This window comes from Phoca vitulina, unplaced genomic scaffold (assembly GCF_004348235.1).
Source record: "Phoca vitulina isolate PV1807 unplaced genomic scaffold, GSC_HSeal_1.0 scaffold82, whole genome shotgun sequence".
Taxonomy (NCBI): domain Eukaryota; kingdom Metazoa; phylum Chordata; class Mammalia; order Carnivora; family Phocidae; genus Phoca; species Phoca vitulina.
The window spans coordinates 2,407,595-2,432,503 of NW_022589785.1; the positions used below are offsets into that span (position 1 = coordinate 2,407,595).

Here is a 24,909-nt window from a genome sequence, read left to right on the forward strand (position 1 = left end):
CGCTTGACCTCTGCATGTGCAGTGCCCTTCACCTGGAGCACTGATCTCAAGTGCCGTTGTCACACCCCTCAAGGCCAGCAGCGCCTTCTCTCCTTGCTGGTCTAGGCTGGGGTGGAAAGAATGAGACCAGGGGCCTCCGGGGCTCTTACACAATCGGCCTTAACTGTTCCATCTACTTGCATTCATGCCTGCAAACATTGACTGAACTCCCATTTTAGCCTGAGAACAAGAACAAAGAACTCTTATGACCTCAGCAAAACCAAAGGTGCCTTGTATTCTGCAGGAGAACAACCTGGAATGCAAACCCATGAACCACAAGATCGGATTGTTTTGTCTGGCTGGCACAACTTTTTCAAACACCAACAATATAACCTGAATGCCTTCCCTGGGGCATCCATACTGTCACTAGGCATTATCTTGTGACCTGCTGGTCCAAGCACGTAGGCTACCCTGACCTAGCCCATTAACCGACTCACTCATTGCTCACTCCCAAGGATTTTTCCTCCTACCATCATTCTTTCACATGCAGTAAACATGGCTGGAAAAGACACAGAGAAATAAAAGGCAAAAGAGAAATCTGAATATTATTTTTAAAACAGAATATACATTTACTTCTGAGGATTAAAAAAAAGTCCTATATAATTTCAAAGGTGGAATTATCCTTAAAATTGAAATAATGGCAAATCACAGCACAACTAAAATTTAAGAAGTTCTACAACAAGGATCCCTCATTAGTGTTCACATTTCTAATCAGGGACGGGGTCCTAGCAGAACAGGACCTAGCCTAGCAGAGGGTCAAAGCTGGCAGTCTCAAACCCAGTGATTTCAGAGAAAAGATGGGGGACCTTTGTTTTAGAAGGTTTACCTTTTTTTTTTTAAAGATTTTATTTCTTTATTTGACAGAGAGATAGAGCAAAAGTAGGCAGAGCGGCAGGCAGAGGAAGAGGGAGAAGCAGGCTCTCCACTGAGCAGGGAGCCCAATGCAGGGCTCAATCCCAGGACCCTGGGATCATGACCTAAGCCGAAGGCAGACGCTTAACCCAGTAAGCCACCCAGGCGCCCCTAGAAGGTTTACCTTTAAATTTCAACAGCAAAACCAGACATTTTGTTTGGGTTATTTCTGTTCAGCCTATAACACTGCTCATGTTCAGACAATAAGCACTGAAAATGAAATGGAAAGGTCATGAAATAAAAATGCTAACTGAACACGCTGGGCTTTACCATGACAGAAGAACTCTTGCTCCAAAGCTTTTGCTCTCTACACCAGCATAAAGAGGGCCAATGGTTGTCATAACATAAAGTCCACAACTGTGCCCTGCAAAAACAAGCAGCACCAGCATACTCTAAGATAAGAACTGAGTTAATATTTTCAAACTGCAGCAAAGTAATACAAGGGTCTTACTTTGGGAGAATGCAGGTCTTCACTTCTGGGGGAGGGTGGGTTATTAAGTCAAAAGCCTAGAGTATGAATATTTACATCTAGTAAAAATCAAGATTAGAAAGCTACACAACTGGGGGCGCGTGGGTGGCTCAGTTGGTTAAGCGACTGCCTTGGGCTCAGGTCATGATCCTGGAGTTCCAGGATCAAGTCCCGCATCAGGCTCCCTGCTCAGCGGGGAGTTTGCTTCTCCCTCTGACCCTACCCCCTCTCGTGTTCTCTCTCTCTCATTCTCTCTCTCAAATAAATAAAAATTAAAAAAAGAAAAGAAAAGAAAGCTACACAACTGTTAAGCTTTCTTAATCACACTTTAAAAGTATAAGGGACCAACATTATTTACAGAAGCCCAAAGGAGAATTCTTTTGTAAAATAATGTTGTTAGTCTTTTCCCCCCGCAATGAAAACAAACCTCTATATATCTCAGGTATATTGGGATTTCTCAAAGGGATCATTTGTGAAAAGGTGAAATCCACAGAAGGAAACAAATAACCCTCTCTCCTACTCTCTGGTGTTTTTGCTGCACAGACCCACACCCAAACTCCAGGCTCACTGCAGTGTAGAAATGCAGGCCATACAAGAGAGAAAGATCGTGTTTAGATGTAAGAGGCAACAAGTTAAAATGCCACTGAGGAGTATGCAGTACTTACTGCTGGTTCAACTTGACTTCGATCTGCAATATCTATGTGGACAATTTCAACAGTTTTCCATGTGTTCGGATCTAAACCGTGTACCTATAAATGACAAAGAGAAATGAAACACAGCAAACTGTAGACTATTCTTATTAGGCAAACTATTACATATATAATCTTTATCTGAGTCTTTTAGACCACATTACGAGGAATAAATAAATCCAAATTGTTACTTCATTAAATTAACGATCTGAAGTCTTAAGGGATCTAGAAATCTTTTGTTACCCTTGTATACCTAAAAAATAAGTGTGGGGAGGGGAGGAGGTGTGAGGATGCTGCCAAATTAACAGGAATCTGTCACCATTATTTTCTGGCAACCCTTAGAGATGAGTTATATAACAAAATGTACCTAACCTATGTTTAACCCAATGATACACGACCAAGTCCTTGTAACCTTTAAGTCCTAGACAAACATAAGGTGACATTATAATTAGATTTCAAGAAGCTACACCGTGAGGTTTAAAACCTTTCCTGAATTTTCAGTTTTGAAAGGACAGCAATTCCTCCACTCCTCATGTTAACTAATCATTTCTACAACTCCCTCTATGAACCAATTAAGAACTGTTTACAAATGCCAAAGTTTGTCCATTTGGAAGCTAGAAAAGGCAGATCAACTCATACACAGACTAAAGCACACCCAATGATCTCATTTAGATTCTAAATTTTAGAATTACTGTGGAAAAAAAAACCAACATGAAATGTCAAATGATCACCCGGAAGAAAAACTCAAGTCAAATACTACCAATTGTAATTCAAAAGTTCTATTAATTGGCACCAATCACATAAAAGCGAAAAATACAACACGAACTTAATCTCCGGTAACAGCGTAATGGTGAGGCTGGAGCGGCAGTTCTCCAACTGGAGCTCTTGAGCTGGATCGTGTACAACACACAGCATACTGAGCCCCACCCCAGGGATTTTAATTCAATACGTATCGGGTGAGGGCTGAAAATGTGCATTTCTAACAAGTTCCCAGATGCTGCTGCTGGTCCAGAGACCACACTTTTGACAGCCACTGGGCCAAGGGCATCGATCCATACCAGATGGTTTGCCAAGTTCTCTAACACATCTTATCAAAAGTTAATGATTACACTGAGTCTTAAATGATTTTCTTGAAATTTATTTGAGGGATAAATGTGCTCCAACTTGTAAAAATCAGAAGCTTGTCAACATTTTTGTAAAACATTCACAGTTGCTCCTCCTCCTCGCCTTTTGGCCATTTCTCTGACATCAACCCAGCAAAGCAGAGTGGAGGTGAAAATTAAAGCAGTCAATTTTGCTTTGTAGAGTAGCTCTGACAAACATACAGAGATGAAAAGATGAAAGAAATCTAAAGTTAATGGCTAAAATCGGTTTGTGAATTTTATCTCTGCTCTCCCTGTCCCAGAGAGAGAGAGCTGATAAAAACAGCAACTCTCCCCACAGTCTGCTCCCGCACCAAGGCAAGGGGGCTGAAAGGGAATGCCCCGTTTGTTGCTGGTTGCTGGCCTGCCTCACTGTAATCGGACATGCCCTGGTGTGTCCAGGTACCGGTCTCCCGTAGGTGATATCACTCGGGTGATGACAGAATGGACTACAACAGTATTCCCATTTCCAGAGGCTTCTGCACTGAAAGCCCAGAGTTGAAACTTACATTTTCTAATGTTCCCAAGTCTGGTTTGTGCCATGTTTCAATTTTAATGAAGAAATCATCTTTCATATATTCATTCTGCAGAAAACACAACAGCAAAATGACAGTGATCTTTCACTGGTTCTTTGCGGCTTTTGTCTGCAGGAGCCTTCCCCAGCATAAGCATCCGTGCTTTGACTCTATAAGACCGATCCTCAAGTGACAAAGAATCATTAGCTACCTGTTTTTATAAACTTGTCAGGCAAACCAAATGCTGCATGCTTTTAAATAATTTAAACAACCCTACTTGTCATGCAGCATAGAGGGCTAATATTAAAGAAGCTGGGAGGTTTGGTGAGCAAATATGGCATTCAAAGGAAGTAGCAGAAGCAAAATAAAGTCAACAGGGAGGTTTTGAGACAAGGCTGGAAAAAACCCACTAACACTGTGAACATGTGGTGGAGTGTAGGCTGGTGGAAAGAGCACAGAGGAGGAGCCATGCAGGGGTGGGCAGTTTTATTTTAAAAAGCAATGAATGACTGAAAATAATTATTATGTAAAGCAAAATTTAAAGATGAAGAGTATGTGACACAAAAATAGTTTTACTCACCGTTACAACTGAGGCATAATTGACAGGTGGGCAATAAAAGGGGAAAAATTTCAGAATATTAATTGAAGTCAAAACAATCTGTCATATTATTTACTGTCACGATGATTAAACTCCCTGAAAACACAGAGCATTTAGTAGTTTATGTCTGCAAAAGTTTCTATACAAGTGACACTACAGTCTACCTTAGATTATAGAGTCAATAATCTAATTTTAAAACAATGGGAGAATAATGTCACAAAAGCAATATATCACTTTAAGGCCAAATCAGCAAACAACAGGAAACTGTTTCAAAAGTCTGCCATATTCCTACCCTACTATATGTGGCAATATGAGGAAAAATACTATTAAAACTACACCAAAGGACACTTCTGAGTGTGGATGACCTTTCAGGTCTCACCCCTGGAGCCAGTGAGGTCAGCGAGGACCTCAAGGTGCTCTCATCTGGGAATGAACCAATGCCCCTCACAAAGGTCTAGGGGGAGGAACCCAGAGAAATCTCTCCTCTGCCACAGCACCTGCAGTGACTACCCAAGAACCCACAGAGGACTTCCGTGAGTGTCACCCTTCTCAAAGGCATCGGCACCAGGAGTCCCTCTCCTCCTCAGCAGTGGGGCAGAGGCGGGGAATGAATGCCAGGAACCAGGCTTACTTGTTCTACAGTAGGGGTACGCGTTCCAGGCTTTCTCGTGAAACACCAAGGAGCCCTCCGGAGCAATCATCCTGACGAACGCAGGAACTTTGCTGTGAAGTGAGAAACATTGAATATATTTTCAGTAGTACCATCACTTCTTTGTTGGCATCTATTGGGCAACCTCAAAGAGTACTGTCATCAAAGGTGATTACATTCTAAGTTTCATCAACTCAGGCTGACTGTTAGCAACATGTTTCACTTTCAATCCCAAAGTAATCAAGTGGAAAATTAATGTAAAACCACAACATGATTAAGAACATTTAGCTGTATACAGGATTTAAGGGGCAAAAAAGAAACAATTTTGTGTCGGGCTTCTGCTCTATTCCCCTAAGGTGAAATCTGAAAGTTAACTGAAGCTATTTAAGCTGCGCATAATACAACACAGAAATTCTCTCATGTGGTTAGACCACATTCACTGTTTAACACAAAAGAATCCCTAGAATATAGGAGTATCTCTGAATAAAAGTCTTTAAATACATTTTACAGAACAAACTTAAAGAAAAGTAACAATCTGAGGAACCCAGGTGGAAATGAGATCTTAAAACATATCCAAGTATTGGGGTGCCTGGGTGGCTCAGTCATTAAGTGTCTGCCTTCGGCTCAGGTCATGGTCCCGGGGTCCTGGGATCGAGCCCCACATCGGGCTCTCTGCTCCACGGGAAGCCTGCTTCTCCCTCTCCCACTCCCCCTGCTTGTGTTCCCTCTCTCGCTATGTCTCTCTCTGTCAAATAAATAAATAAAATCTTAAAAAAAAAAAAAAAGCATATCCAAGTATAAAATTTTGTATGTTTGGACGATGAATGTCATTTGCTGCCTCAAGTATAGTCGGAAAAGGGATAAGTATATAATACATGAGGAGTCTGTGCCAATTCAAAAGGTAATCAGCAAAGATGCCAACAGGTAAGTAGGCAAAAGACATCCCCAGACACATTACAAACAGAAAACACAACTGGTTAACAAACAAATGGAAAAATCAGTCTTTTCAGTCTTCAAAGAAATGCAAATAGAATGACCACTTCTAATGATTGTAAAGAAAGCAGTTTTACATGCATAGGCTTTTCATACAGATCAGATTCAAATCCCAATGTTAGCACTTAGAAGCTGTGTGACCTTGGACACATCACTTGGCTCTCTGAACTTCCCCACGAGTTGAACACAGTTCCTATGACCTACTCTGCAGGGTTATTGGGAGGATTCAGATTAATACCTATAATGTATTTATTAGCACATTGCATAATACAGTAAAAGCTCAAAAAACAGTAGGTACTGCTCTTTAATTATAATTTGACATGAAGCTGAGTACTTTCACGTGCCCTTCTTCACTTACACCCTCCAACAGCACTGCAAGCTACACATTCATTCATTATTCCATGTAACCAGCATTTAAGTGGCTAAATAACTACATGTCAAAACTATATCCTCCAACGTAAAGCCCTACATACTTTTTCTGTATCAGAACGGCTTCTCTGAGAACTGTCAAATACAACTTAACTTCCTAAGCTAGGAGAAAGAACAAACTAAGGAGGAGACTTGGGCCCCAGAAAGGACTTATGCCTCCATACTAAGATGGAGCAGGTAGCCAGAGGCATCCCTATGAATTTTGGAAGCTAAGCAAGATGAATGTAAGGAAGCCCCACCAGCCAGAGAGCCATGCAGCTATAAAAGAGGTAGTGTGGATAGCCCCTTCGTTGCCTCCTCAGTACACAAGAACATATGTATGTCTTGGAGCTTCCGCTACTGTGGCAAATTAAACCACTGGAAAAGAAAAGCTGAAGCACTATTATACGTGACATTATAATCGAGATTCCAAGGGCACACAGATTTACCTGTGCCTTTACACCCTGAAAAGATAACAATAAAGGAGAATTCTTTGAGCACCCATTCTTTGCAAATCTAGAAGATTCATGCAAAGGGGCATAACCTCACAAAAATAAAGCCAAGATACCTGAAAATACTTTCATATTAAAAGTCAAAGACTATCTGAAGTCCACATTATTTCTTTCATTGCTCAAGAACTGAAACCAAAATCCCTTTAACTGGGAGAGGTCTCATCAGGGTATAATGTAATACATATGGGTGATTTTTAAAATATACCACAGGATTACCTATCCATCTAGAGTATGACAAACAGATCTATCACTGGTTCATGTGGTCAAAGTAGAAAAAGGCAGGAAAGAGGTGCCTGTGTGGCTCAATTGGTTAAAGGTTCGACTCATGGTTTCAGCTTAGGTTGTGCTCTCATGGTCCTGGGATCCTGGCTCTGCACTCAGTGGGGAGTCTAGGAAAGATTCTTTCCCCTCTCTGTCCCTCCCCCACAGGCCCATGCATGCTCTAAAATAAATAAATAAATTCTTTAAAAAAAAGGGGGGGACGCCAGGGTGCCTCAGTCCGTTAAGCATCTGCCTTCAGCTCAGGTCATGATCCCAGGGTCCTAGGATCGAGTCCCACATCTGGCTTTCTGCTCAGCAGGGAGCCTGCTTCTCCCACTGCCTGCTGCCCCCCCTGCTTGTGCACACACTTGCTCTCTCTCTCTCTCTGACAAATAAAATCTTAAATTTTTTTTTTAAAAGAAAAGAAAAAGGCAGGGGAAAAAAACAGCTGCATACTAGCTCAGAAACATATTTTAATTATCCTATTTATTCCCATAGTGCCCAATAGTCTAAAAACCTTAAACATTCATCAAAAGCTCTAAAATTTGCTGACCCAAACAGAATACTGGCAGTCAGTCACTAAAGGTCAGCAAGAACCAAATCTACAAGAAAGTTTTCACATGTCTTCATTTTGCTCCCAAATGCCTGTTTTCTTATTTCCAGGATACTTTTCCACTATGTGAATCCCAACAATCAACTTTTTGACTTAGTTAAGAATGACCAAACCTCTGAGCCAGTTATTTCAAATTGACTCGCTTTTTACATTTAACATGAGAACACTAACAAACATCTCTCCTCAGTGAATCTAATTATGGACTAAACACAGGGAAAATGCATACATGGAGTAAATAAAATTAAATTTCAATTCTGCTTTAAAGGAGAGAAATTTTCTTCAGTGGCCAACTTTAAAATATTCCTAACAAGGTGGTTCAAATGAACCACTTATATAATTAACAGCCTATACATTGGTTTCCTACTTCAGTATCACCTACCTAGGAAGTAAATTCTGTTTTGGAAGCTTAGTGTCTCAGAAAAAGAATAAATATTAACTGAATTAACAAAATGGAGGTAGATCTTCAAAAATAAATGAACAAGGACATTCCTCCTCTTGTTCTCCCAACGATCATGAAATGTTCTCTCATGACAAACCAACACTCATGACAGTGCTTAACTCAAGGTAAACACTTCTAGATTTGTCTAAGAGTCAGATATAAAATAATGTCCAAGAGCACAAAAGGTTCTTTGCCATACATAGTCCTTTTCCCACCCCAACTGTGAATGCATATAAAGAACATTTAACTTCAGGGTAAAATTCAACCAAAACGTTCCATCAATTGTGTTGACAGGAAATAAATATTAAGATTTAACTTCTATAACAATGGCTGTGAACCTGTTAAGTGGTAAGACAACTTTGTAACAGTGGTAGAGGAAAACAAAGGGCTTATATGGTTTAAAAGATATGTAATAAATGACCGTAATGTACACTGAACTTCTGATCTAGGAGCATTCTTTTTTTTAAAAATCTGTTCCTGAGATACATAACACCTTGGGAAATCATTTCAAACTGCACTTTTCCTGTGGAAGTTTTACATCCACTTGTAAACAAAATAAGCAAACTGCTGAGTTCTATTTTTCCATCCTACAACCTACTGTAAACATCAAAATGTAGAAAAACATATGGAAGAATCTGAAGACGAGATTAATTTGCCATAAATAATCTTTCATTTTATAATCAAATGAAATATACCTTAAATACACTGGGCACCTCACTCATTGACTCACTCAAGTATTTATTTACTGAGTGTCCACTGTACCAGGGGCTACGTAAATAACTGTGTAAATGAACAATTCCTATTCTGAGCTCACCTTCCAGGGAAAGAAGCAGGAAACAGAGCAGTAAATACCAAGAGGCAGTGAATTACCTCTCCCAAAGTGCAGCAGTCAAGGAACAGAGCACTGCACAAGTGAGTACCTGGTTTAAGGGTGCCCAAGAAGGCCTCCCTGAGGAAGTGAAAATACAATGGCGATCTGAGGGTGAGGAGGGCCAGCCACATAAAGACACAGGCCCCGAAGTCCTGAAATAGCTAAAGACTTGGCCTGCTTGGGTCACTACAAGGCTTCCAACATGGCTAGACTGTAGTGAAGGGGGAACAGAGGGACAGACACAAGATGAGGATGGTGAGGTGAGCAGGGGACAGGGAGATCACAATAAGACCCATTTTATAAGCCGAAGGGTTTGGGTTTTATTCTTTCTATGACGGGAAGCTACTGAAGGCTTTAAGAAGGAGAATGACACAACCAGATTTAAGTTTTAAGAACATTCTGACTCAATTTAGTAGTCATATTAGTAAATGAAAATTAACTGGAGTGGGCAAGAGTGGATGGAGGCAAAAATTAACTCAAAATGGATTAAAGATCTATATGTAAGAGCTGAAACTAAAAAAAAAAAAAAAAAAAATTTTTTTTTTTTTTTTTTGAGAGAGCGAGCAAGCACCGGTGGGAGGAAGGGGAGAGGGAGAGAGAGAATCTTAAGCAGACTACCTCCCTGCTGAGCATGGAGCCCAACACGGGGCTCAATCTCATGACCCTGAGATCATGACCTGAGCTGAAATCAAGAGTCGGATGCTTAACCCACTGAGCCACCCAGGTGACCCCTAAAACTATAAAATTCTTGTAAGAAAATGTGGATGTAAATCTTTGGGACCTTGGACTGGATGATGGTTTCTCGGATAGGACACCAGAAGCATAAATGACAAAAGAAAAACAAGTAAATTGGGCTTAATCAAAATTATAAACTTTTTAGGGGTCCCTGGGTGGCTCAGTCGTTAAGCGTCTGCCTTTGGCTCAGGTCATGATCCCAGGGTCCTGGGATCGAGCCCCACATCGGGCTCTCTGCTAGGCAGGAAGCCTGCTTCTCCCTCTCCCACTCCCTCTCTCGCTCTCTGTCAAATAAATAAATTAAAAAAAAATCATAAACTTTTTAATGCCTCAAAGGTCACTATCAAGAAAGTGAGCAGAAAACTCAAAATGGGGGGAAAACTGCAAATCATGTATAAGAGGCTAGTATCTAGAATATGTAAAGAACTCTTAAAACAGACAACCCAATTACAAAACAGGTAAAAGATTTGAACAGATATTTCTCCGAAGATCTACAAATTAACAGTAAACACATGAAAACATCCAAACCTTGAAATACCACCTCACACCCATTAAAATGGCTATTACAAAAACAAAACAAAACCTGATAACAGCAAGTGTTGGCAAGGATATGGAGACACTGGAGCCTTCCTACGTGGTTGGGGGGAATGTAAAATGGTGCGGTCACTTTGGAAACGGGTCTGGAAGTTCAAAAGTGAGGAGTTACCATATGACCCAATAATTCCAACTAGGAGAGTATGTGTATGTGTGTGTGCGTGCGTGCGCACATCCAAGAGAAATAAAAACATATGTCCATACAGAAACTTGTACACAAGTGTTCATAGCAGCATTACTTATTAAGTCAAAAGAATGGGTGGCAAGAGATCAGTCTGGAAGCAACTGGAAAAGTTCAAGAGAAAGAGATAATGGTAACTTGCACTAATGTGGTGGGTATGAAGATGGAAAAAATGGGTAGAATAACAGGAAAAATTTACAAAATGACTTCAAATCCTGATTTGTGGGAAAAGAGTAAAATAACCAGACACAAGACTTTAAAGTTTTAGAGAAATAACAAAAAGAGAGAGGGAAAGAAGTGCTTTCCACATAACAAAACAGATTAGCAATGAGAAACAAAATATACCATAAAAGGGAAACGCATTACAGAAGTATTTCTGATACTCTTCTGGAATAGGATCACTCTTTATTTAGACAACTCTGAAATGTGCAAAACTGAAGACTTAGAACTATACACAAAGATAAAACTTTGCATTGATGACTAATTTTCGACTCAAGAATGAATTACTATATTGAGCTGATATTTATCAATTTTTTTTTTTTTTTTAAAGATTTATTTATTTATTTGAGAGAGCGAGAATGAGAGAGAGAGAGAGAGAGAGAGAGTACATGAGAGGGGGGAGGGTCAGAGGGAGAAGCAGGCTCCTCGCTGAGCAGGGAGCCCGATGCGGGACTCGATCCCGGGACTCCGGGATCATGACCTGAGCCGAAGGCAGTCGCTTAACCAACTGAGCCACCCAGGCGCCCGATATTTATCAATTTCTTATGTATACTTATTCAAAGATGCTCTCTGATGCGAATCATCACGTATGATCGATCTTTGCATTTTCAGGTGATTTAAACTTTTCATTTTTAAACATGAACGTAACTTTAGTTCCTGGCAAATGACTCTCTTGCTTACAAAAATGAGCTCTTAACTGGAACCACATGAAATTTTAAAACGATTTTCAATTAAACCTCTGTTGTTTCAACCTTTGGGGAACAAGACCATTCAGGAGTTGGCATAGCTTTATGAATTCTCCGTCATTCAGGACTGACTGGAGATGGTGAAGATATAATGCTGATGAAGAATAAAAGAGTAAAGCTGATTTTCCCCAAGAAGCGGAAAAAAAAACAACAAAAGGATTGGTCAGTGTGTTCCGTACTACGAAGTCTCAGGAGAGCTGCAAGTTTTTCTCTAAAATAACCATCTCAAAGGCTGCAACACATTTCCTTGCCTTGCTTCAAAATTCTTTGCCCGATAAAGTCTGTCCTCCTTCCCCACCATCCACGATTAAGTGTTTAAGTATATATTGAACATCATAAGGAAACACTCAAACTTCCATGGTAAATGGGGTATAAGACAAATATGTACACGTGAAATACATAATCAGGTGTCAAAATGAATAGACATGACAAAAAGTGATGGAGTTTAGGGAAGAAGAAAAGTAGTCAAGGAATGCCTCTGCACAGGACAGAGCTGAGCTATGCTCAGGAAACTGGGTTTATGGGCAACCCCACATCACAAGAAGAAAAGGACCTAAGGGGCTAAACATGGCACTTCTAGAGGACAATGAAGAGTCAGGCTTGCTTCGAGCCAATAGTTTTTATTCTGAACAGTTAATAACAATTGGAGAGACATGGATAATCCTGAGTGGCTTATTAAGTTTAACTTTATTCTGGAAGATGACTTGAGACTTTAAAGACTATGAGAACATGGGATACGGTGAAATCCATGGTCTTGGGAGAATTTCTCTGTAAACTCCTTTGGCATTCACTTCAGAAAATGGAAAATATTCTAACCCTCCCACAGGGCTCAGCAGTAGAGCAAAGTGATTAAGAGTCACAATGCCTGCCTGGGTTCATGGCCTATCTCTGCTACCAAAAGCAGTGACACAGGGGCTAGTTACTTATACCTTTCTGGACCTTCATTTCCTCACTAAAAAAGGTTGCTATGGGGAATCCCTGAGCTCCCACCTAGAGCATGGACAGTGACCAGTAAGGATTAGATCCTCTGGTTAGAATTACCATGGGCAACTACTTACCGTAAATTATCAAAGGATATGGAAAGATATCCTGTAAGATTATTACTTAAGATTCAAGAGGGCAAAAAAGTCAATGGTCACTAAATTATGGGGTTTTTTAATACCTTGCCAAGATTGTTTCTCAATCTTCTGGTTAAGATGAAGTGTATCTTACACCCAGAAGTGTTTCTGCTGAAATGGGAAAGCTTACTGGCCAGAGAACCCAGAGAAGTTGATTCCACTGGGTAAAGTGAATCTCAGAATTTCAAGTTATCTCAAATGTACAACAAGGTGTCGGTGGTCTCAGGCAACAAATTTAGCCAGCCGAGTCTGCAATTCTCTTGCTGCTATACAGTGATAGTGCACACAGCACTAGAAGTCACCCAGTGGAGCCCAAGCTGAAAAAGGGAACATACATTACTGGACACAAACTTAACTTCCTCAGGGAGTTAGCTCTAAAACTCTCTAGGAACGTGGGTAAGTCTACAGCATGCTGAGCTTGCTGTCCCTGCAGGACACTGCTGTCTGACAAGCTGCGAGGCCAGCCCCGTGTCGTGATTGCTAGCTTTCCTACGGCACAGTGAAGGCCTCAGCACTCACTGCTAAATGATTCTTTGCCCTTCCATAATCTAGTTATCCTGTGGCTATTGGGCCTTCAGCACAACGCTGATGCCTTTGAGCATGTGGACTTCTGACTGCCGTGCCCTGTGACTGTTCCCTCCCCCCAGACTACAGCAACAGTTGGTCCTGGTTTTGTCTTTATTGGCTGACGGGTTTTTGGTTGTTCTTCACTGTCAGAGAGGCTACCACCCGCCACACTGCCTGAGATCCATTAGTGCCATCCTCTTTCCTTTGTTCCTTTCCTGTATCAGGCCTCTCCATGCTGTCCCCAGCTGCTATCTTTGTGTGACAAAGCCAACCTTCCCTGGGCATCAAACAGCTCTTCCCATCCAATCAGACCCCCTCCCCTCCCTTCTCATGGGACACCTGTGCTCATCAGGTCCTGAGTGCTTGTTGTCAGGGACTTGGGACTACCTACTTGTGACTAAAAAGCATGGGATTAGAACCCAGAGAATCCAGGTCAGTTACCATTCTGCCACTTACCAGCTGTGTGACTTTGGGTAAACATGCACTTCAGTATCCTCTTAGGTACAAGAGGCGTATCACCTATTTTTCAACAGGCGTAATAAGGAATAAATGAGTGCGTGACAGGGTAAAACCAAAGGCTACTGGGAATGATTTCAGCTCCTTCTAGGAATGAAGAAGTCATGAGAGCACTGGGAGGCTGGCCTCCAGAGAGCCACGATTTTCCTTTATTTAATCTATTAAAAGCCTGAGAAAAATTCTGAACCTTGTCCCCAAATAAGCTCTGCAGAACAATAACATCTCTTGAACTAACCATATTTATATAGCCCTCTTCAATTTAAGAAATTTATTACTTATGGCTGGAATGTCATCTGAATCAGATGTCTCAAAATATTTATCATTTTTCTAATTAAAAATGCAGATTAAAAAAAAATTTAAATCACCCATAATCCCACCACCAAGAGAAAAAAAAATTAACATTTTAGTGAATCTCTTTCTAGGCCTTTCCTGATTAGTTTTTTAAAAATACATGTAATGTAGTGCATATTTATATTTATGTACATACTTGGCAACTAATCTTTTCCATGTAATGGTATATCAAACATTTCCCCAAACTTCCAACTCTCAGTTTTCAAAATGAAGGGTATTTTGAATCTATTTCATGATTATTCACACATGGACATAATACACCAACAGAAAGTTTTATATATTGAACTTTCTGGTTAATTTTACAATCCCCAGAGAAAGTTAGATGTTTACAATAAAAAAAGTTTTATGTGTTGGTAAAATTCAAGTAATGAGTAAATGTAAGATACTAAAGAATAAAACTAAGTATACATAAGCAAATTCAATAGTATAAATACTATGTAGATCATACCGTCTAGATGCCACATTTTTCTCCAACTGACACATTTTTTTAGATATACTTAGGGTGCTAACAAATTAACAGGAACCATGAATAAGACAGTCTTATGGGTAACTGATTGATCAGAATTATTGCCTTCATTCAAACCTGCATCAGAAATAAAGAAACACTGTGTTCTAGGAGAAAAAAAAAAACACAATAAAATTTAAGATTCTGTAAAGTGATAATCTACTTTATATTCATGTGTCAGTATAAACCAAGCAGTGGTCTTAAACTGAAAAAAACAGGAAACACTGATTGTCACAGCTCACCTACAACTTTAAGGAGCTCTACAAAAACATGGGTGTTACTCATTTCAATATGAAGACAATAAAGGCAAGAAAAGACCAAAGATCTTTCCTACCTTTTTAAAGATTTTATTTGTTTGAGAGAAAAAGAGTGAGCACGGGAGCATGAGCAGAGGGGGAGGGGCAAAGGGAGAGGGAGAAGCGGACTCCCCTCTGAGCAGGGAGCCGGATGCAGGACTCGATCCCAGGACCCTGGGATCATGACCTGAGCCGAAGGCACACACTTAACCAACTGAGCCACCCAGCCGTCCCGATCCCTCCTACTTTTAATAAATTTGAGGGACTACTGACAAAATGGACTCTTAAAAACCATTACTGATCTTTTGCCCTTAGACAAATACTGGTATGCATTTTCTGTTTTAAAATATTTATGCCGGGGTGCCTGGGTGGCTCAGGGCAAGATGTGTCGTAGGATCGAGCCCCATATCAGGCTCCATGCTCAGCACAGAGTCTGCTTGAGATTCTCTCTCTCCCTTCCTCTGCCCCTCCCCCCACTCACTCGCTTTCTCTTAAGTATTTTTTAAAAAATATTTATGCCAAAGAGAGAGATGAAACAGCCAAACTCAGGAGAACTTCTATAAACCAAAGAGAGAAAAACAATGAATGAAAGATTTCAACAGTTAAGTCACACAAGAAATTCAAATGGTCTACTAATAGGAAAATACATTCAACATCACTAATAAGGCCTGCAAATTTATTTTTTTTTAAAGATTTTTTTTTTATTTGACAGAGAGACAGCGAGAGAGGAAACACAAGCAGAGGCAGTGGGAGAGAAGCAGGCTTCCCGCAGAGCAGAGAGCCCAATGCGGGGCTCGATCACAGGACCCCAGGATCATGACCTGAGCTGAAGGCAGACGCTTAAGGACTGAGCCACCCAGGCGCCCCTAAAGCATGCAAATTTAAACAAGAAACTATTTCTGCATATCAAACTGGCAAAAAAATAAATGGAGAAAAATATGGAAAATGAACACTACCAAACACTCGGAGGGCAATCTGGCAGTAATAGAAAATTTTAAATAAGCATGTCCTTGCAGCAAAATCCCACTTTTATATATTTCTCCTAGAGAAATAGTAACCTAAGGCATGAAGACATGTACAACCATGTTCACAGAAATATTATTTGTAACCTGCAAAAAGGAAAATATCTAAAACACCTAAATCGACTTATCATTTAGAGAATAGTTACATCACCTATGCTTTGTTCACACTACGAAAGGTCACTCAGCCTTCAAAAGGAGGACATGGACATTAAATAACACAGCAGGGTGTTCACAATGTGTCACTCCATGAAAAACAAAGCCAACTGCAGAACCATATGTATGGTAGGATCCCGTTTGCCATAGAAAACAAAAATAACACAAGTGATAGTTTATTTTCATTTTAAAAACTTATTTGAGGGGCGCCTGGGTGGCTCAGTTGGTTAAGTGGCTGCCTTCAGCTCAGGTCATGATCCCAGGGTCCTGGGATTGAGCCCCGCATCGGGCTCCCTGCTTGGCGGGGAGCCTGCTTCTCCCTCTCCCTCTGCCTGCCTCTCTGCCTACTTGTTCTCTCTCTCTGTCAAATAAATAAATAAAATCTTAAAAAAAAAAAAAAAAACTTATTTGAGTATGTACAGAAAATGATCCGGAAGGAGAAACTGTTTCTAGTGATTCTCCCTGGGGTTATGAATATGTGATGGCAAGAGACGGGGACTAAGTTTTTATTTTATAACTTTCCCTGTTGTTTGAATTTTTTTATGAACAATTATATCACTTTTATAATTTAAAAAATTACCAATAAGGGGGGGGGTTCTCTCAAAAAATTAAAATGCAACATATTGTCAGAGTAAAATTTAAAAAGTACCTCAGCACACGGCCCAGGAAGTTAGGGAGTTATCTGCTCAATAAGTAAGCTGGAGAATTAAGGCATCATCTTCAATAGAATGACTAAGTACCAGATGTGAACAATCAGCTTACCTCTTTAGGTGATAGATTTTGTGTGTATACTGTCCCTTTTCTCCATCCTTCTCATAAGGTTCATTTTTTAAGACTTCAATTCCTTCTCCACCACCAGTTTCATTCTTACTAGCTTCTGCAACAGAGTAAAGCTGCCCAACCTGATACTGGAATTTCAGAGCACAGAATTTCATTAAGCCAGTAGTACCTGCGGAAATTTCCTATGCTAACGTCTTACCATATATGATATAGAAAAGCTTGTCCAAATCATTCAGCACATCTGTTCCATGTGAAAACATGACTCAAGTTAAAAATTAATGTTTAGGAAGATTAAACACTAGGTGATCATACAGTTTCAACAAACTCTAATATTTTACAAGATTTCCATGATTTGAGAAAACTGCTAGTTACAAATACTCTGGGGTGCCTTCATATGTACTACCCACTTATCAAGAAAACACCTTGATGCCTGGCCCAGCTTTTTGTATAATATATATTTGTATTTTCCAAAGCACTTTCATGTCTATTCTATCTCATTTAATTTCACAAAATTCTGAAGAAAAAAAAAAAGGCATGAAGGAATAGAATTGTTACTCTGCTAATTAAGAAAGATGAGCAACCAGAATACCACTGTCAATGATAATGAGGAGGTATATAAAGTGTAATTTAAAAGCCTGAAAATACAAAGAACCATTACAGTCCAAATTTTAGTAGACCTCTGGGGTCTTTTTTCCAACGACTTATGCCTGACATGCCCAATTTAGCCCTTGTCCACCTCAAGAGAATCGATACTGGATACCCAGGATCAAAACTGTTAACTGTAAAGTTCTCCAATAAACAGAAACTGTTTTTAAAGTATTACAAATACACAAGAATTACTATAAAAGGCAAGAAATTGCTGACAGTGGCTTCTCTCTCATTTTAAAGTGAACCAGAATCCTCAATGGCCTGAACCAATACCTGTGAGTGGGCAGTACTGTTCTGTGCCAATCTGGAGCTGCTAACAGTTCCAACAAATAATAAAAGGCAAAGTTCTCATGTTCTAATTTGTTCTAGTGACTCAACCATGGCACGGTTTCCAATCTCTTCAAATTTGGCTAAATCTCTTCCTCCAGGTGAGGACAGCCTGAAGAAATGCTTTTCTTTGTTTTTAAGCACATTTTCAAAGAAAAGCTATCTCTAAAAATGAAATTACTGAAAATGAACATTTTATTTGAGACAAAAAATAGGAGTAGTTGTAAGCTCAGTAAATATTTATATTTTAAAAGTCCATGGGAATATGACACTATCTTGAAGCTTAATTTAAACACACACTAACTCAATCACTCAATTTGGGTTTAGGAAGCTAGAACCAAACACACTTCTTAAAAGCAACAAAGATAATTTCTGTAGGGATTTTAGACTGCAGAGAGAGTGTATTTCTTCTCTGGTTTTTGTGATACAACACCAGATTAGTCCAATAATGCTACAATCCTTAAGTCCTTTAAAATGTACTTTTCAACACTGTCATATTCTTAAAAGACGATTAAAATGTCTCTAAATCAAAAGGTAAATTTAATATTGGTCAGGAACAGAGTAACAGAACTTTACAAAGAAACAACTAAACAACAGTATCCAAAAAAATGTTATTAATGAACTGATATTTTGTGGCATGCCACTAGCCTTTCATTCTCATTTTTAAGACTAATTTAAATAGAGACAGAAGGCATGTTTAGTAAGTCTGAATAGAAGAAAAAGCTGAGATTATTTTCAGTGACAACACCAAGTCAGAAAGATTCCGACAAGTTGATCCAACTAACTGAAACAAAAGAAAAAATTTAACAAAAACAAATGTCAATTTCCACATTCAAGTTCAAACAATCAATTGCACAAGGAAAGCACAGGGGTGCCTGGTTTGTCTTGAGTGTTTTAACATGGGGAAACCTCAAGCACTACTGAGATACATACAGCTAAGTTCAAGTCTACTTTAAGCTGTGCCAGACAGCTACTCATTTGTAGTTCCTGCATTTTGGGTTTGTTTTTTTTTTCTCCTTTCTGTCTTCTGTCAGCTGTCACTTCTTAGGTTATCAGTTTGTTTTGTCCCACTTCCAATTCACTGCTTCTAATCTACTGTCAGCTCCAGGAAAACCAGATAACTGAGCAAGTGCAAACTGTGTGCAAGTTACAGAACGACCCAGAGGGCTTTGTGGGGTTTGCTACACATACCACATACCTCAGTTTCTCTGCTTTTATCTTCCTTCCCGGCTCTACCACAAATAGCTACAACCGAAGGACACGCAAGTTCTGAACAGGTAGTGTATTTCTGTATTATGTGCAGATCAAGGGAGACAATAATCTCTCACAGTTACATGCTGGTCGGACCACGTCTGGAATACTGTTTTCAGTTAAGAGCAACAACTACAACACAAGCGGCAGTTAGACCAGCTGGTGAGGAAGTCTAGAGGTCATGTTATACTAGGCCAAATGAACATGTTGGGAATGTTTAACCCTGTGACCTCATGTAAAGAAGATGGAACAAAAGAACTTGAAGGCAGGAGAGAGAATGGCCAAAAGAAAACCTGAAGGGCTACCATATGCCAGACAGAATAGGCTTATTTCCCACTGCACAAGTGGAAGGAACTGTAAACAACAAACATTATAGGAAAGCAAATTTTGGCTTAAAGACAAATGTTTAAAATATCCAACAGTAAAACAGACTTCCTCTAAGCAGCAAGTTACTTAGCCTTAAAGTGCTTTGTTGAGGCTGGAACCTCCTTTCTCTGGGATACTGTAGCCAGAAATCCTGAACTGGGAAGAAGATTAAACTACATTCTTTAGAGCCTTCTGAAACAAGGCAGTGTAACAGAATTCATTTACAATGAATTATCTGTAATACACCACAATTCATTTTGTCACAAACTGGAATGTAAAGGTAAGTAAATACAACTTTAAATTGTATGACTTTAAATATGACTTTAACATATTGAAATAAGCTGTATCAACAAAATAATACAGAAAAAAGCAAGACTTACCTCCTGAACAGAACATGGCAAAACCACACGGCTAAAACAACAAAAGAAAAAAAAAATGTCACGTATGAAATATTTGGCTTTAAAACACAGATCTCTACACTTAGAACTTTTGCTTAAATCCAATGATGGCGTAATACAAGGATGTCATTGTCTTTACAATGCCTACAGCTCTAAATAAGAATTTTTAAATTGGGGAAATAAAACTACCATTTGCGGGCCTCAATGATCACTCCCATTTAGTGTTCTCATTGTACCAGGACCCCAAAAACGCAGTTGCAGAGATTCTTGTGAGGAGAAAAGGAACAAGAGAAAACTCATCACTGAAAATTACAGGGTACTGAATACATTATTTTTAGACTGTCTAGTCAGGTTGCCCTCATGAAATTTTTAGTATGGTTTCATTCTCCATCTATATGCTATATATTTTGTTTTTATGATATTTCTCATAGAATATATGTCTTGAATCTCATGAATGAATGCTTCCAAAAATTGTTCCCCACTACCCGATTATTCCTCAGTTTTATTAAACAAGTAAAAGGTCCCTTAGATGTAACAAGAAAAAACTTTACCAAGGGAAATACTTTGAAACTTAGAAATAGAACCCCTTCCAGGGCAGACGCAATATAAGGTTGATTGGTGTTTGATCTTGTCCAAGAGTTTGTTACTAGACCAACAAAAGGACTGAGATGGAGGCATAATGCCCCAGAATATATAATTCAAAAAAAATAATATTATGGTAAATTATATCAGAATATTGTATTTTATCACCAGATTTTTATAGGGAAGTACCTTCACTTATCTCTAGCATAAACTCTGAAAATCCCTGAATATCAATTATCTCACAATAATAGCTGGTGTCCAAGACAGCAACTTCTTTTTTTGGTCTGTTCTTTCTCAGACTTTTCCCTGCTCAAGGTACCAAAGCAGTGTTACATAAACTTCCATTTTAACTCTCTATTATAATGAGAGGGAAAAAAACCCCACAACCGTCACCTTGATTTTCATTTTACAGAAAACTCCCAATAGTTTTTCCTCATTCCAACTTTTCTTCAGCTGCACTGTCCACCCACCCCTCTCTCCCTATTCTCCTCAAACATCTATGCCTGAGCCCTCACATCACCTTGATCTCCAACATGTATAAAACATGCCTCCTGTTATTCTCCCCTCCTTCACTATCAGGGGTCACTCATCACTCTTTGTCTTTCTGATAATGGTCACCTAAAGACAACGAACATTCTCAAACACCATGATTACTAATTCCTATTCTCATAAAAAATAAACCTGTTATACAAAAATCCTTGCATACCTAATCCTTTTAACTGTCTTCTCAGAGTACACACTGATTTGCTCACTGTCCCAGGAAGAGAAAATAAACTGGGGCCAAGAGGGTGTGGTGGGGGGGAGAGGCAGACTAGGATATAGAGGCTGAGAGCTTATTCTGGAAGATAAAGAAAGATATAGACAGAGATATAGGTTGGGAGCATATTTTTAGGGCCTGGAATACAATGGTAAGAAATCTATTACATTTATTAGGCAACAAGGAATCCAGGAAGGTTGTTCCAAAAGGGAAGTGACATGACTACAGCCAATCTAAAGAAATCATCTGTAGCTGATTAAAAAACATTGAGAGGCAGGAGTGTGGGGAATAACCATCTTTGAGGAGGCTGGGCAAGGGTTTACAAAGGCCTGAACCAAGATGACGGGCTGCAGAAGAAATGGAAGGAATAGAGAGGAAAGAGTTAAAGACTTCCCGGAACTTTCACAAAACCAAAGAATCACTGCTGAGTAATTTTAACAACTACTCACTGGTGGGAAGAACCTATTTTTATATAACAACACTTCAAGCAAAACTTATTTCACAAAATCAAAGTGACTGAAGAAGACATTCTGGATGAATAATGAGTCAAATAAATTCTTCAAGATTTGCTTAATGAAAAGTAAAAGGAATAGACAGACTTTGATTTTTTTTTTCCTCAAAGCCTCATTCAACTTTTACAACAATTTGAAAATTTTCAAAATTCTCTGAAAATCCTCAGGAAAATAATTTTCCAAATGGAACTAACAACTAGTTCTTTAGAACGAGGACTTTATACTAATGGCAACTTCATCTATTGCTTAAATAACAAATTAAAGGGAACTCCCCCACCCTGAAAAGTCATTTCTAACCTTTTAATTTATGTCAAAAATAGATGGCATTTTTTAAAACAACAAACATTTGCCAAAGTATTTTACAGTTTAACATCTTCACATAGGAATGACCTATTCATTGCTCCTAACCAAAAACGATTTTAGAAAGTTGACTTGAAAATAGGAAGAATCATTTTTTTCATTCGACAACACTGAGCACTTACAGGATGGTGGCCTAGATGCTATGCCGGGTACTAGAAACAAGATAAAAACAGCCTCTGCTTTCAAAAAGTCTAAAAGGAGGAAAAAAAAAAAAAAAGTCTAGGGAGACATACATGAAGAGTGAACATCAAAAAATGTAATTTATAACTCCTTAGGAAAAAAATTACGCACATTTCAGCATGTGTTACCTTGGTGCATTGAAATTTTTATAATGAAAGTAACGGTTTCACAAAAAGCATATCATGCAAATTCCCAATGGGAACTTCTTTCCATGAGTTAGCTTGATACTCCTCACATAACTGTCAAAGGGATCTACTGAACACTTAATTCACATTTTAGGAGGGAGGAAATACTCTAATAAAAATGACGAGATCTACGATGTAGATCAGTTCTGCAACTCACTTGCTATGTGACCTGGGCCAAGTCAATTTCCTTCTGTCTTGTTTCCTCCATTTGTCTTAATATCTGCCACCTACCTACATTACAAAGATGTCAGAGTAATAAATGAAACTTTCATGATACATTGTATAAACGACTTGGAAGAAAAACTTTATATAAATCCAGAATTCAATACTATAAACTTTATCCAAAAATGTGTCTTTTCTCAGGATCCCTGTCACTGACTAAAGTTGTTAATTTTTCATTAACTTAACAAGTACTTATTGGGCCCTTACTATGCTCCAAGGACTATTCTAAGAGTTGGGAATATGGAAGTGAACAAAGTAGACAAATTCATGGAGCCCGCATGTAGCAAGAGAATACATGTAGTAAAATAGAAAAAAAAAAAGTGACTGTATTGTATGTTAGATGGTGATAATTGCTACAGACAACAATAATGCAGGAAAGGCAAATACCAAACAGTGGGGGTTGCAATTAGATCTTCAGAGGGACTCCCTAAGAAGCTGATACTTAAGCAAAGACCTGAAGGAGGTAGGTTAGTGAGATGAGGGATGGGCACTTCAGGCAGAGGGAACAGCAAGCAGAAAGGCCCTGAACTGAGCTTTTTCCCTGAAGTAATGAAATAACTATAAGGAAGCTTGAGCTTGAAATGGACACGGGCACGTGCAGGGTAGTAAATGTGACCAGAGCAGAAGAGAAAATAGTGTAAGACCTCGTGGGCTATTTTAAGGACTTTTTTAATTCACAATGAGATAGGGAGGCTTTGGAGGGTTTTAAGCAGAGAAGTGACAGTAGTGACTTTCTAAAGGAAGTTTGAGAACACTAAAGATAAGGTGTCTTAAGATAACTAAATTAAGCCAAAATTTACGTTTAAGAATTTAAAGTGAGAAGAGCATTTGAAAAACCAAAGAACAGGCCATACTCGAAATCCCTAGTTGCCCACAGGATGCTGACGATACGAACCAGCTGTGACAACTCAACAATCATGGCTAAACATTTCCTGTGATAGTTACAGTGCTTGCCGGTGGGAAATGCCGTAACTTTTCAGTAAAATCACTCCGCCGGTCTAATGCACCTGAAAACCCTTCCATTTGACAGGCCACGTGTTAACAATTCTTCACGTCAACCCCGTGAAGTAGGTGGAACCCAGTCACCCCATCTTAAAGATGTGAAAACTGAGACTCAAAGCAGAGAGACGGCTCTCCTGATTAAGTCAACTGAGCCGCCCTGAGGAGCGCAGTTTTTCCGAACTCCCAGCTCCTGCTTGAACTTCAGGGGCCTACGTCCCACCTCGAGTCCCGACACCGGGGCTGTCTTCACCTGGCAAACCCATCTTCCGCGGGCTGCAGGTAAGCTCCACCCCACACGACAAATCACTGTCAGACCCACCGCGCCTCCCCACCCTCGGGCTCCGACTCGGCCCCTGGCTCGGTCCTCCCGGGCGGGCGTGCGGGTGGGCCCAGGCTGGGACTGGAGGTGGGGGGTGGGGAGAAGGCGGGTCCCAGCGGAAACTCCCGGCCTCGCCTTCCCGAGCCACGCGCTCCGACCCGGACCCAGGCGCCTCCGCCCCAGGGGAGTGGGCGGCGGTATTACCACGGCAACGCCAGGGGAGAGAGTCTGGGGGCGCGCAACGGTGAGGCCTTCAGTGGGCCGGGGGCGCGAGCCGGGGGGAGGGGGCGCGCGCAGGGAGCGGCCAGCCAGAGGCTCGCTCCTTTCTAGGAATATTCCGCTTCCGCCACTTCTCAATCAGTGAGCCTCCCACCACCGCCGTTGGGTAACCTTGCTCGCGCCCACCGACCCACTCACAATTCCTTAATCAGCACCATCTTCCCGGAACCCCCTCACAGCTGCCGCCGCTACCGCCGCCACCGCCGCCGCTACCGCCCCTCACGGCGCCTGCGCGGCCCCGCCTCCTTACCCCCTTTCCCGAACCACCGCGGCGCCTGCGCGTCCACACCCTTCCGCCGCTACTCGTCGCGTCAGCGCGCGCTAAGGACTAGCTCCGCCCTAGTCTCGCGCCCCACACTGGGCTCGCGGAGCTTCCACTGCGGTTGCGCGTCTGGCTCATGGTGGGGGCCGTAGAGTTTCCACTGCTGCTGCGCACACTAGGCGCGCGCTCGCGAGTGCCCTTCTTGCGGCTCCTCCCTCCAGTCAAGTTCCGTCGGGGCGTGTGTGCAGCTTACGCTCTTTGGTGAGTTTTCCAATCAGTCCTCTGAAGTCGTTTCCTCGTGACCAGCGCTAAACTTTTTCCCACTGCTTTTGGGAGAAGAGGTCCTCTCCTTGAACTCTCACTCCG

General features: G+C 40.5%; 1 protein-coding gene across 4 annotated transcripts in view; it reads right to left on the reverse strand.

The window, feature by feature from the left end:
- The window catches only part of PITPNB (phosphatidylinositol transfer protein beta), a 63,561-nt gene extending 39,054 nt beyond the window's left edge, over positions 1-24,507 (reverse strand). For all 4 annotated transcript variants that reach the window (XM_032394988.1, XM_032394989.1, XM_032394990.1 and 1 more), the window contains exons 1-7: positions 24,420-24,507; positions 19,866-19,896; positions 16,876-17,021; positions 4,996-5,087; positions 4,347-4,354; positions 3,761-3,835; positions 2,086-2,169 (exon numbers count right to left, since the gene is read on the reverse strand). In XM_032394988.1, the coding sequence (XP_032250879.1) occupies positions 2,086-2,169; positions 3,761-3,835; positions 4,347-4,354; positions 4,996-5,087; positions 16,876-17,021; positions 19,866-19,896; positions 24,420-24,439 (456 nt within the window). In that variant the 5' untranslated portion in view covers positions 24,440-24,507. The remainder of the gene's footprint in view (positions 1-2,085; positions 2,170-3,760; positions 3,836-4,346; positions 4,355-4,995; positions 5,088-16,875; positions 17,022-19,865; positions 19,897-24,419) is intronic.
- Positions 24,508-24,909: the final 402 nt, after the last annotated feature.